This window comes from Sphaeramia orbicularis, chromosome 11 (genome assembly GCF_902148855.1).
Source record: "Sphaeramia orbicularis chromosome 11, fSphaOr1.1, whole genome shotgun sequence".
NCBI classification, from domain to species: domain Eukaryota; kingdom Metazoa; phylum Chordata; class Actinopteri; order Kurtiformes; family Apogonidae; genus Sphaeramia; species Sphaeramia orbicularis.
Window position 1 is genome coordinate 17,994,233 of NC_043967.1, and position 14,344 is coordinate 18,008,576.

Here is a 14,344-nt window from a genome sequence, read left to right on the forward strand (position 1 = left end):
AGTCAAATCTATCATCATGTTGTCCCTTCTCATTTTCAACCAAGCTCCACTTGACATAATCTCACCCATTATACACAATCCACCCATTAAAAACAGAATATCCTCAAATAGCTCACTGAAATTGTAGAATATCATGTACTTTATCTCCATTATGAATTTTTAAGTTACTTGACACCAGTGTGGATCACATCATATAAATATGTTAAAAACCTAATGGTGACCTGGTTCGTTTCCTTCCATGATGCGTTTGCTGCTGCAGTTCAGGACATTCCTCATGTACTCAGCTCCTTTTTCCTCTTCCTTACTGGCCCCTTTGCCCATCCACAGGTAGCCCTGCCCATCCGCCATCTTCAGCAGGAAGGCGTCGTTGGAGTTCAGACAGGCCGCGTTGGCATCGACCTAAAACATTCATCACCAATATTTTAACATATTTCGAGCACAAAAGACAAATGGACTTCTCTTTAAATAATTTTTTATAATAAATACAGTCCAAACCTCAGCTATCCTGGTGATGGTGCCCAGGTTTCGTCGCACCTGGAAGAGTCGGGTGTCAGGTGGAGGGGCTTGGCCTTGGATGCGGGACGTCCCATTCTTGTATATGATGAGGGGTTTGGATTTGAAGAGACTAAGCAGATGTGGGGGTTCTTTACCTTGGCACACTCTGACCTGAAACCACAAGAAATGAATCTCAGCACAAGATACATGGAGTCATAAGCAGGACAGGAGTATGTAATGGAATGATAAAGAAGTTGCAAAAATAAGTTTAAATCATAAATTACAGCTTCATCTGAAATGCGCTGAAGTGAAGATTAACCTGTAAAGACCCAGTGCTACTTGTGGCAGTTCCAAAATGAATTTTTGTCTCTATTTAACATTTCTTAAGGGATTTATCGTCATTTATTACAACTTATCTAATTTATTTTGTGTGGGTTTTTTGTGTGCATGTGAAAATCGGAAATTTTCCTATGTTTAATTCACTGTTTATGTAGATGTGCGTTAAAACTCAGATTAAAATTGAGGGTTATTATATCAAAAACAGAGAAAACTGAAGAAAAAGTGACTCTTACAGTGAAATACATCATTAACTGAGTATAAAAACAAGTGTATCCACTGTCATTTATTAAACTCTATGGGTTTTACTGGTGAATCAATGTTGTAGAAGATGACAGTGTTTCCATGGTAACTACGGAGCCTCTGAACATCCAAATGGGTCATATCTGATGACCATGAAAAGATGATAAATGGCATTTTACACTAATTATTTACATGCATTGATAGGATTAGTTGATCAACAGCTATTAAACAGTTTTATATCATATCAGTAGATGGTTTTGGTTGACAGTTGCGAGTTGTGGTTTGGGTCTTTACGAGTTAAAGTGACTTAAGTGTGAGAAAGTATTAGGTGTCACATAAATTGTCTTAGCAGAGACAATTAGACTGAGCTATTTCAGACATCCTCTCAATGTGTTCACTTTCACTTTGTAATCTTATTCACTACCTGAACCGCATTCCCTCCGAGTGAACGATCCAGTTCGACAGTCAGGAAGGCAGAGGCTGTCAGCTCATCCAAAGTGGAACTGGCTCCTTGCCTAAAGGCCAGACCCAAGGCGACATGTAAATATGGAAATGAGCTGTTTCATAAGCTGAACTCATATGTTTTTGTATTTTAACAGCTGATCACATCATTATAGGGACCAAGTAACATGTAAAATCACAATGTTTTTACTGAATCTGCTGTGTTCCTAGCCATGTGTCAAATGTTTTACCTTGGTTAGTCTTTTGGTATTGGAAAACACTACCTTTTTTTTTGTTCGTTTGGTTTTTTTTTTTGGTTTGTTTTTGTTTTTACACCACACAGCTCAGAGAAAAAAACTGGATGCTAGCTGCTGAAACACATCCCAGATTTAAAGATATATATTTTTACAGAAACCCTATGCTGATCAATTTACACAGAGGATTACAAATGATAAAGGTATTGGAGGCTTCTGCTGGGAAATACAAGGTGTCCATAAAGTTTCTTTATAATTTAACAGATTTATTACAAAAGCAAATGAATAGACAACTCTGTGGAAATTCTTACAAAATAAAAAATGAATATTGAAGTTTTTTTTGTGTCTCATTTAATACACCTCTATATGGACATCATTAGTTGCACGAACCACATGCAGATGGTACTGGATTTGTTTCCATGTTGGCTGTATCATAGACTCATCAATGGTGTCAACAATATCAGTGATCTTTTACACCAGGTCGTTGATGTCCTGTATCTTTGTCTGATACGTGATATCTTTAACATAACCCCACAGAAAGAAATCCAGGGCAGTGATATCTGGTGAACAAGGTGTCCAGGGAACTGGTCCATCCCTTCCAATCCACCGGACGGGAAATGTTTGATTTAGCAACCCACCAACATGCTAACCCTAGCAACCCTAACCCTAACCCTAACCCAGTATGGTGGTGCAAAATCTACTGGAAAATGATGGTTAGTTGGAGGTCATCCAGTTAGGGTGACACATATTCAGTCCAAAGGTCAAGGTCAACATTTGTGGTATTTGATCACTTGTTGAAGGAAAATGGACCAAGGATTCGATTGCACACGATCCCCATTCTGCACACTGTAACACTGGACTTTTGTGTGTGTGTGTGTGTGTGTGTGTGAGATATTTTTTTTACTTCACTGTTTTATACTTTTTTCTAAATTCTTGACTGTCTTTTAATTGATGTGTGTATTTTACTTGAGCACTTTACAAAATATAAAACCAAATTTCATTGCACTGTATAATGGTATCTTGCAATGACAATAAAACTTTTCTATTCTATTCTATTCTATTCTACAATGTGATTAAAAACTTTGATAACCACTGAGTACATAGAAAAACCTGTTTGACACATCTCATCATTTGCTTTTATAATTTTTTTTTTTTTTTTCCAATTGTAAAGAGACTTCGTGGACACTCTGTATTCATCGACAGCCATGATAGGAACCTCCATGTCACCAAAGAGTCAAATAATACTCCTTCTGACGGCACACAAGCTGATAGTAAAATGTTACATAAAAAGTGTCAGCAGGGTGATATTAGAGCAGAGATCAAATCTGATATGAATCTAAAAATGAAACCAAAGATATGATCATTACTCATCAGTACTAAATCAGGAAGCTGAGCATTAGAGCATAGCATAGAGGAAGTCACAGTGCACTGTCTATGCAAAACCCTCTCAGAGACTGAACACTGTCATACCAGGTGTAGATGATCTGTTTCTTTCCATAAGTGTACAGAATAATGTAACAGTCTCCTCCATAGAACTGCCCATAGGTCTCTGAATCAACAGGAACTCTGCCACTGCTCTCCACCCTCCAGATCTGCAAACACAAAGCAAAGAACACACAGTGATGACCGTAAAGGCATGATTACACTGCTCTACCAGGACCATTCAGTCTGTGACAGACAGGAACCACAGAATATCAGAGCGTTTGAGGCTGTGTTTACTAAAAGTTAAGGTCACTTTGTCCAACTACGAGAATCACACATATTATTATTGTTATCACCTCACTAAGAATGACAGTATTATTAGCAGCATTAGGATTTACTAGAAGTCATGTTTGTGTCCATCTGACAAATATATTTCACTCCACCAAGTCCTGCAAGGTTTATTTCAGCTTGTTTTGTTCATTTTCAGTTAAAAAAAAACAAAAAACAAACTCATGGAAGCAGAAAAAACTAAAAATGATAAAGCAAACAAATTCATACAACTTAATTTTCATACAAAAAGCATAGGCTGAACCCTTTCCTTATTATTAAGATTTAAATAATAATAATAATTGATTAGATTTATATTGTGCATTTCTATGAAAACATACTCAAAGTGCGTACAGTGGATCCATTATTCATTCACTCACACATTCATACTCTGGTGGTGCTGCCAATTCGTACCTACTGCCCCTCCAACCACCACTGAACATTCATACGCAGTCATACACCAGTGTGAGTAGCAGCACTGGAGGCAAGGAAGGTGAAGTGTCTTGCCCAAGGACACACAGAGCGGGATTCGGACTGCCAACCCTTTGGTTATTGGATGACCTGCTCTACCTCCTGAGCCACGGCCGGTCCCCTGTAAGTGTATTAGTTGTTATTTATTTCAATACTTCTTTACATTTGTTTTACGTTGTTGCCTGTCAGACATTTACAAATATTCAGTACCATACTGTTTTTGAGAGAAAAATGCATGTTCCTGTTGTTTATATTCAGCAAACTAGGTAATTTACCATTATGAAGACCTATTTTGACTAAGCAATTTCATAAATTTACAGATACTGCTACAAAAACACCTTAGATTTGGTTCTTTTTTTGCCATTTTGGAAACTACAAACACTACACAAGATAAATGTAAATGCCTTCTATACTGACCTGTATCATTGCTGAACCATCAAACCAGTTTTTATTACTTTTCATACATCAGTGCTCTCAGTCACGGTCCGGAGGATATTTAACCCACATGTATATAATGAGTTAACATGTTCCCCAAACCTGTTGTAAACTTTTTGTGCAGTGGAATGTGACACAGCTACAGTGCATGCATTTCACCCAAAGGCCACTGTTACTGCCTAAGGTGAGAGTATGATGCCCAATCTGTACATGTATCTATTTGTTAGTTCATAATAAATCTTTATTAAAGCATTAAATTGCATAGTTTGTACAGTATAGACAGTAGGAACATACAGGTGTCTCTAAAAACCAATAAGACACTTGGTGCTCCCAAACTTTCATGAGGTTTTATAGCTTACATGATTCAATTTATGTAAGGGCTGGGGAAAAAAAACACTAAAATACGCTAAAATCACAGTGGGTTTGGAGTAGATAAACACTAGGTATGTGCATGTAACTGTACTGTGTTTTAATTCTGTTGTATTTTTCACAGTCACATACTCAGACACACACTGTTGAATCTTAACTTGCCATCAACACATTACTGAGTCTTTATCAGCGTACTTCCTGTTGTCTTCATTACGACTGATCAAACAGGAGAAACAGGAGAAAACACAAGCAGCCATGACTGCGGTTCTCTCATCTTCCTCATGGTACATCTGCTGTGTTCGGGCTCTAGCATACAAGTTATAGTAACTGTAGCGTTCAGTCACCTGTGTGTCTCCGCTCCCATCATCCACCATGTTGTACTGGGCTGCCATGTGGTGGGACTTGTGGAGTTTGGAGGCGTCAAAGTCCACCTGTTGGATACGGGCGATCCTCTCAGTGACGAACACCTTCCCAAAGCCGTGACTCTGGTCTTTTTCCCTCCAGCTCAAGAAGAACTGCTTAAACATGGGGGTCTCTCCTCCTTCTGGGAGCACCTGGATCTGCAGGGGCAATGGGACAGAATTAACCTCCATTTTTAAAATTCCAAGTAGGGATGCATCAATTTAAATTACCAACATGAGTATAGGCCCATATTTATGTTGTGAACCATCATCGACCTATCAGTGAAACGATTACATTCACTCATGGCAGTGATCCATGTTCATCTGTTATAGAAGCCTCTTTTCATTGAAAAGGTGAGATCATTATTCAACCAAATAGTTGTTAAAGGAGCTATATGTACGGTTTCTACTTAAATTAAAAAAAAACTAGAAAAGCACTCGGAGGGCACAGACCTCCGCCAAGGCAGATCAGTGCCCCCCCCCCCCCCCATCACCATCAAAATGTAATCATTTGTTCCTTGTGCCAGTATCAACATTTCCTGAAAATTTCATCCAAATCTGTCCATTACTTTTTGAGTTATCTTGCTAACAGACAAACAAACAAACAAAAAATCTCTGCCGATCACCATTAAAATGTAATCATTTGTTCCTTGTGCAAGTATCACTATTTCCTGAAAATTTCATGAAAATCCGTCCATAACTTTTTGAGTTATCTTGCTAACAGACAAACAAACAAACAAACAGACAGACAGACCCTGATGAAAACATAACCTCCACAATTACATTTGGTGGAGGTAATGACCTAAAAAAAATCTAACTCTAAGAGTCTAGAACAGGGATGTCCATTCCTGGTCCTCGAGAGCTACTACCCTGCATGTTTTAGATGTTTCCCTCTTCCATCACACCTGATGGTCGTTATCAGGCTTCTGCAGAGCTTGATGATAGGCTTACCATTTGAATCAGGTGTGCTGGAAGAGGGATACATCTAAAACATGCAGGATAGTAGCTCTTGTGGACCAGGACAGGACACCCCTGGTCTAGAATGACTCTGTTCACACTGACTGCCTGACAGTGGTGGGCCGTCAGGGCCAGCATGGCCTTCTCTGTTGGTATAAACATCATCAGAAACACTGACCTACATTTACAACCTAAAATGTAATATTTGTTAAATGAAATTGTATAAATTTATTCCCATTAGACCATTCTCTTCATTTTTAAGTGTTTCTCTCAGCTGTAATGCGTGTATGTAAGATATTTTGTCCAATCAAATTTCAGTCTCTATGCAGCGTTTCAGCTGGCAAGGTTTTGCTGCCTTGCTCCTCGCCTTGTGCCTTGCTGCCACACCATACATTTGATACAAAAAATCATCACCATCGCGTCAGACTGTATACATATGTATAATATATAATGTCCTGCCCCCTCATATGAAAGTTTGCGAAGTTTCAAGAGGTAAGAAAAAGGTAAATGAGCTTCACAGACGTAGAGGAATTAGTAATGTGTGTTAAATTTCACTTTCACTTTGTGTTGCCAGGGTTAATCTAATCTGCCCTGGTCCTTCAGAATGAGTAGTGAAGGCCATGTAACTTAAACTGTATCACGTCGGGATTGTTTCTTTAACCAATCAGATTTCACACAAGATCACCTCTATGACAGAAGACATTGAAAGAAAGGAGTTTGGATTTTGTATAAATAACAAGCATCTCTGGTAAGTAGGCTATTATGTTTTTTTATTTAAATTTTTGTATGTTTTTGTCATGTTGTTCGATAAATATTGATTCTGAAGTGCTCCAGATGATGCACACAGTACAGCTGTGGTTGTAGTGTAAAGGTTTGAAGTTGTCTCAGCTGGGTTTCTTGCTTTAGTAATAATAGTCTTCACCCTCAATACGCCAAATGTCTCTCTCTCTCTTTAATGCCACGCCTTGTAATTTTGTGTTTTGTGTGGCATTGATGGGTTCTCTAATTGTGACATCATAGTGGTGGTATTAAGAGGTAGATGTAGTTGAGTAAGTCCCCACTGAAGGCCCAGGTACCAAATTCACAGCCCACCACTGCTGCCTGGGGATGTAAGTGACCACCAGAGGGAGAAGTGAGTCACATGTGTCTCCCACGGTGTTTGGGTCTTTGACCATAGTACCAGAAAGAGACGAGTCCAGGATGAGAAATGCTAAGAAACAACTTTTAAAGTCAAACTGACAAACTTATAAAAGCTAGAAGCACTGTTGTTGTTTTCACCAGCTCTAAATGGAAAGAATGGAGTTTGATGATGGTGAATGATGTTTCTTCTACATGACTCAGTTTGATTATGAAGCTTATGAAGGTATAAAGGTACAATATGTTTGCTGCACCTGTTGAGCCACACTTCAGACTAAACTGTGACAGTTCTGATCTTTTTTGATCAATTCTAAATTGATGTTTCGTGCAGCTATTGACAATACACACTGTATGGAAATCAGAGGTGATTTGTGGTTTTACTGTGGCTGTTTCTGTCTAAAAACTGAGCTAAGCTAACAGAGCTAGCACAGTTACCTATGTGAAGATTATGCTGTGAGGTTTTTGTTTGATGGAGAAAAATTGATGATGACATAATACAGATGTAACAATGAGCTTTAATTATTATTCAGTGATTGTCATAGGTGTGTTCAGGTATGCAACTTTTCAATGCTGTGGATAGTTTGGAATATCAATATTATATTTACCACTTTAAAGTGAAATTCTGCAGTTGTCTGTGGCCTACATTGTGCAATGTACTGTGTGCACTGTGTGATGATAAATACCAAAACTGGAAAAAAAAAAATAGTTAATTCAACCACTGTAAGCCTGATAGTACATAGTAGGACAGAGGTTCATGACAAAACATCATTAAATTAAATATAAACATTGATATTATCAGTACTGCATTTCACTATTGTTGCACCCCTAATACAAAGTAAACATTAAGGAATGATATACAGTATGTTTACTAACTGAAAGAATAAGATATCATTATAGAACATTTCAGGCAGCAGCTTTTGGGGGCGTCCTTCAACCCACGCCTGGTATCTCACTCAGACATAGTCTATAGGTGACCAATGAAAGAGGCTGGACTGGACTGTATCTGTCAGGGAACAGACAAATCATCTGAATAGCTCAGACCGGCCTACCCTTTATAATTCTCCCTGTGACCCTTCAAGGACAAAAGGCTTATTTAAGGTGACAGTTATCTCTACACAACAGGCTTTTGACCTGTGGAGGAAGAGGGTGAAGGTTTTGATTGATTTGATTTGTACCACCCCTGCAAAACTCCACCTCACCAGCAACAACGTGTGTTTTTTGCTGCCACAGTGGAAGATCTAAATTCAAGTCACTGGAACAGCAGTAATGTCAGAGTACCCAGGGTGAGAGGTACTGGGATGTTCAGTCTTTTGCTACTGCTGCCGCCACATCTGGTTCTTCTAACCACAGTTCTGTATCTAAGCCTGGTGTAATTTAAAAAGATGTAAAACACGGTGATGTCTGTGTACGTTCTCATTTGCTCAGGTCACTGTTTTTCTTGGTAGTTCCTCTAGGTTTAACTGGACTAGTTTTGCTCTTTTGAAAACATTTTGTCTGTCATATAAGAGACCAGGAGCCACCCTCTCTATGATCCTAACACTTCAGGTCATTAACATATGGAAAAAACACAACTCCTCCTACAGGTTTATAAGTCACCTTTCCCCCAGCAGGAACTAGAACTGAAGAAGCGTCTTGGATTAGAGACAAAACATTTTCAAAAAAAACAAAACTAGTCCAGCTGAACCTAAAAGAACTACCAAGAAAAAAACAAGGTGATGAAACAACTGTCTGCATTGTCTTTTAATTGAATACCATATTATCCCTTAGGTTAATATCATTCAGGAACTGCTATTATTCACCTGAGTAAAGCTAATGTTGAAGATAAGTGCAAACAAGTGAAAACAGAGTAAAATGAATATCAACCTGCGTGTCTTCAGGATACTGCATCTGTTTGATGAAGCCCTCGGCTGTTTTCATGGCCTCCTTTCGTTCACTGGAATTGGCTTTATGCCCTTGTATAGACAAATGAGATGAGATTATCACTGATACACAAAAAGCCCTCACGTGCTACACAGTCAGAAAGACAATGAACCTTTTCAAGATAATATTCCACATCTCATAGGCCATGGTCTCATTACCTTTCCATACAAATATCATCTTGTTCCTGCCGTAGTCCAAGATGAAGCACTCATCTGAGAGCAGATCGCTCTGAAGGAAAGGGTTTTCCTCCTTCACAAGGGTCAGCTGCATGGATCCAGATGCATCAGACACCTAAGTATGCAAACAAGTCATCAGATGCACAGAACAAAAGAACTCCTGCTGCATTTAAGAGTTGTCCCACAGACAATTTCCCCTGAGCAGAATTTGTGATTGGTCCAGACCTTCTGTAGACCCCAACAGTTTAATATTAAAATGTATCATTTTTGTTGATCATTACCAGGATTTTTTTGATATAACCAACTGAAATCTTTACAGTGAATAACTTTATGCCAATTCTCCAAAGTAATATTACTCATTGCTGTGAGGAAACTGTACTGTAAACATGTGATGAAGGGGAGATTCTTGTGGTCATAAAAAAAAAAAAAGATTATTAAAAAACATCGCACTGTGATGGAACCACCAGGACCATGAAAGTAGCTCCCATCCTACATGTTAACAGCATCTTTATTAGTATGACTACAAACCTTTTGCACATTTGTCACTCTCACAGGAGTGCTAACCATCAAAATGTCAATGAGCTCTTTGCTTGGGCAGAATATTTTCTGTTGAAGGTATTCCTTCACTTTACATCAAACCACACATATGACACCCATAAGAGTATGTGTTTCATTATAGTGTTGTTGAATGTGTGATAGATATACACTTAGGGCATGTTCAGTAATTTTCCAAACCTCTCAACGTTTACTGAGGTAATCAACTAATGGATGAAAGTTTTTTTATTAGTCCCTGCTGTTGCTGTTTATTACACTGTGCTCTGTGATGTTTCCACTGTGTCCACACTCATTATTTCCTGATTAGTTACTAATTTATGACTGCAGTTAGACTGTGAGTGATGAGAGATGCTGACTGGTCAGGTTGTTCCTAATGTCAGTGCACAAACATCTTGCTCTCTGTCTGTTCACTATCCTAGGCATAGTCAGACATGCTTTAATCCACAGACTGTACTGTAATTATGACGTTACTACATTCGGTTCATTTTATTAGAACCTAAAAACTTTTCTGGTTCTGCCGGTTAAATGAGAACAAGGTTCAGATTTGCATAAAGTCATTTGGGACATGTACAGTCCTTTTTATCAGGCTGACTGTATCTTTCAGACTGTGAAGCCTGATTTCTATAGATCTTTTTTTTTTTTTTTTTTTTTTTACATGGAGTTGGTGGTTGTGTCCTTATTTAAACCTACACCCTTGATTAGCAAAAACACCCGAGCAGTTCTGTTTTTTCTGTCAACTGTTATCTCTGACCAGCTCTTTGGTCAAAACAGTAAAATAAAATTTTATCCATGTTTTATTTTAGATCTATCTTACTATGAAGATGAATTAAAATGAAAAAAAAAACCAACTCAAATTAATTTAATTCAGTTTTCTAGATCTGATGAGTGGATGTTTAAATCAAGTAATAAAAATCTTCTTTGTTACATAAGAGGACTTAATTAACCTTGGATATGCCAGCTATGTAAACCAACGTGCCAAGCCTCCACTTGATCAAGCTAGTTTTTATTTTCTCTTTTGTTTCTGTTTAAGTCTCAATTTTCATGTACAACAAGTTCTTTCTAGATACTGGAAATGTTTGTGTTTGTGTATGTGTATGTGAGTGTGATTACCATGTACAGTTTTGCCATTTTCCTGTTGATAATGTCTGTCTTGGTATCATCATCATCATCTCCCTCTGATAGCTCTGGCTTGACTCCAAGGACCTGATAAGAATGAAAAATTACTTTAGAAGACATTAATGCATCCAGTAAATACAGGCTCAGTCAATTTGCTCATGCACAGGCTAACTCCTGCTCTTTGATATGCATCTCATTCAAAGAAAAGACATATACATATTTACCCAGGCATTTCTCTGTTACTGTGATATGCTTAGCTGGGTTCTCTTAGATCTGATTGTTGTGAAATAAATGACGCCCCACACCACTAGTCTGTAAACTGTAAGTTTGAAGCCTAAAGTTACATGACATGGTCTTCAACATATTGCTGTTATGGAAACAAGTTGTTGGAGTACTGTAGAAGAGGGATGAGACTACAACTTATCAAAAACACCAAATATATGGACTAACAGTGTAATAATGTGCACCACAAACAACTGTGTTTGATAAAAGTAGTATCAAAGCAGAGAAATGTGTAAATGCATTAATATTGGCAACCTGAGGTAATTAGCTGGCTAACTGGTAGACCATTGAATTCAATATGAATTAGTGCTAACATCAGCTAATGCAGCTAAGTTACATCCACTTTTGTATTTAATTACCAGTAAACTTCATGACATAATCCTTGTTACTGTAATTCCTTACACACAACTACGACAGAGTTACCTGTCAGGAAGAAAAATACTTTTTATCCAACAAACAAGAGATATGACTTGGCAGCAGAGCTAATGCTAACTGTCAGTCAAAGCCCACACAACATGGCAGACGCAGGTTCACTGATAGCACCTATAGTCCCTTCATTATGCACAGGACCCTGAAGTTTTGAACTGAGTTCAGAGTGACATTTTGGCGGCAGGGGTGGGGGTTTGGTTGGGGTGGGGACGGGGATCTGACCTGATAAATTACACATAAAATCATACAAATAAAATTATTTATTTAATTCAGCATTTCTTAGTGCAGGTGTGTGTGTTTGTGTGTGTGCATGTGTGTGAGAGAGATAATGTTAGTGTTGTTTATTGTATTTTGGTGAGATCAATGTGACAACTGTCCTCTTCTTTAATATTGTTGTAGCAGGAATATCTAAATCTTACCCGGATACAGCAATGCTATTTTCTGACTGACTGTTTGGTAGCTATATTCTTTTCACTTGCTTAGCTGGTGCATGACAGCACTCTGAGCTCTACAGGGAACCCAATGGACTCTGTGCACAGCCCCACTACTTCCTGAACTTCAGGTGGGTCCTTTATTTCCTGTCTTTCATTATTGGACACACTAATTAATCCAGGTGTGCCTAATTAATCAGTAGTCACAATAAGAAGTAGCAGACACACCTGGATTAATCAGTGTGTCCAATAATGAAAGACAGGAAATAAAGGAGCCACTTGAAGTTCAGGAAGTAGTGGGGCTGTGCATAGAGTCCACTGGTTCCTACCTGTTCCACTGTTATACAAAATAGCGGCGCAACTTGGTGGGTGTCATCCTGGTAATTTCTCTGTGTGACAAATACAAGGTGTGGCGTGTGAGCGGCGTGTGAACGGGTTGCAATGTGTCTGTCTCACACCCAATGTGTGAGATTTGAGAGCCCTGATTATGCTGAACTTCTGGGTTTTACATCATCCAAACAGGGGGGTTATCTAAAAATTTCTGATCTTTATATCTATCACAGAGGAAATGAGTTGCACAGACCAACACTGTTCAGACATGTTTATTTCAGCTGTAAAATTGGCCATTTTAATATGAAGGTCTACAGGGCCTGACTCAGTTTTGTAGCCAGCCCCCAGTAGACAATGGAATTACTGCAGATTTTGACACTTCCTGCCTTCATCTTTCAGTCCTGAATGTTGAAGCTAAGTATCAGCTAGATTTCTATTACATGTGGTATAACTACTAATCTTGATTCTCTGCAGAGGATGACTCCTACTATTGGCAACCCTTCTGGGTTTTGCTCTTGCTTTATGAATGCCTGTATTTTGACTGAGACTAGGCTTTACACAGAACACAGAAGATTTATTAATAAAAGCAGTTGGAACTCACATCAATTAACTTGGACGGTTCACTTCCCTCTTCCACAACCACTAGTTCAGCCCTTGCATTCCTCTCGTTGTCACGGATACCTCTGGCCACTTGTGCCGCCTTCAGTCTCTCAAACTTGTTACACATGGATCCGCACCACTGGTAGATTTTCTAGAGTGGTACACATCAAATCATGTAAACACAGAAAGTCATCTGCAAATAATCCATAGGAAACACTGCACTCTTACATCACCAAGGTCAACAATGAAACAGTCTCCCCTGTTGAAGCTGGACCAGCTGAGGGGGACCTGAGTGGCCCTGACCACCCGCCGGCCCTTGATGTGGAAGAGTCTCTGTGCAGAGACGTCGTTGGTGACCACATGGTGGAACCCTGACGCCACACCACCGATCTGAGGGGAAAAGAACACAGCTGCTGTCACCCACCCTCCAGCCCTCTGTTTACTTCTCTTTTATCCCCATGAGTCACTGTTACCTGTCGCTAAATTTAACCCTACAGCAGGATTTATGGAAAACAGCTGTGAATAAGTCATGAGTCAAAATTAAACTTCAACGAACTTATATTTTTGAGCAAACAAACCAAATGGCAAGGAACTGAAGCCCAATATGTAGGAGTTGCTTTATTTTTCTAGTGAAAAGACTGAAAGTGTACATTTGTGTTAGCAGCTCTGTGTTTGTACTGAACTTCACAGCTGCTTTGAGCTAAATGCTAATGTTAGCTTTTCAAGCAAATTTTGCTTGGAAAGTTATGTTAGCATAGTAATGTTAGCAAAGTTATGTCAGTTTTCATCTTATGTAGTTATGTTAGCAAAATAATGTTAGCATTCTGAGTTAGCATGATGTACTTTACTAAGTTAAACTCAGGAATTAATGGTTGATGAGAATTGTGAGAAGATAACCAGTCCAAAAAAATTTATCTTCTGGGTATATTTTACAAAATTCATTGACAAAGAAAATGTTAACATTGAAGTATTATAGCTAAATACCCGATCACAACAGCTAAACCCCTTTTTTTATTCATTAGCAAATGTTAGCATGTTAAGTCGAACATGGTAAATATATAGCTGCCAAAGTTTATTTATTGTCTGTGTATTTTTTTTTAAAGCAAAATTCAGTAACAACAAAAATGTTAACATGGAGGTATTACAGCTAAAAATCCAATCACAACAGCTACACGCTCTTTTATTAATTAGCAAATATTAGCATGGTAAGTTGAACA

At 38.5% G+C, this 14,344-nt stretch overlaps 1 protein-coding gene across 1 annotated transcript in view; it reads right to left on the bottom strand.

The window, feature by feature from the left end:
• The window catches only part of scin (scinderin), a 32,738-nt gene that overhangs the window by 5,965 nt on the left and 12,429 nt on the right, over positions 1-14,344 (bottom strand). The window contains exons 3-12 of the mRNA XM_030148192.1: positions 13,356-13,517; positions 13,129-13,278; positions 11,050-11,142; positions 9,367-9,499; positions 9,152-9,240; positions 5,138-5,353; positions 3,240-3,361; positions 1,499-1,589; positions 496-666; positions 222-399 (exon numbers count right to left, since the gene is read on the bottom strand). Of these exons, the coding sequence (XP_030004052.1) occupies positions 222-399; positions 496-666; positions 1,499-1,589; positions 3,240-3,361; positions 5,138-5,353; positions 9,152-9,240; positions 9,367-9,499; positions 11,050-11,142; positions 13,129-13,278; positions 13,356-13,517 (1,405 nt within the window). The remainder of the gene's footprint in view (positions 1-221; positions 400-495; positions 667-1,498; positions 1,590-3,239; positions 3,362-5,137; positions 5,354-9,151; positions 9,241-9,366; positions 9,500-11,049; positions 11,143-13,128; positions 13,279-13,355; positions 13,518-14,344) is intronic.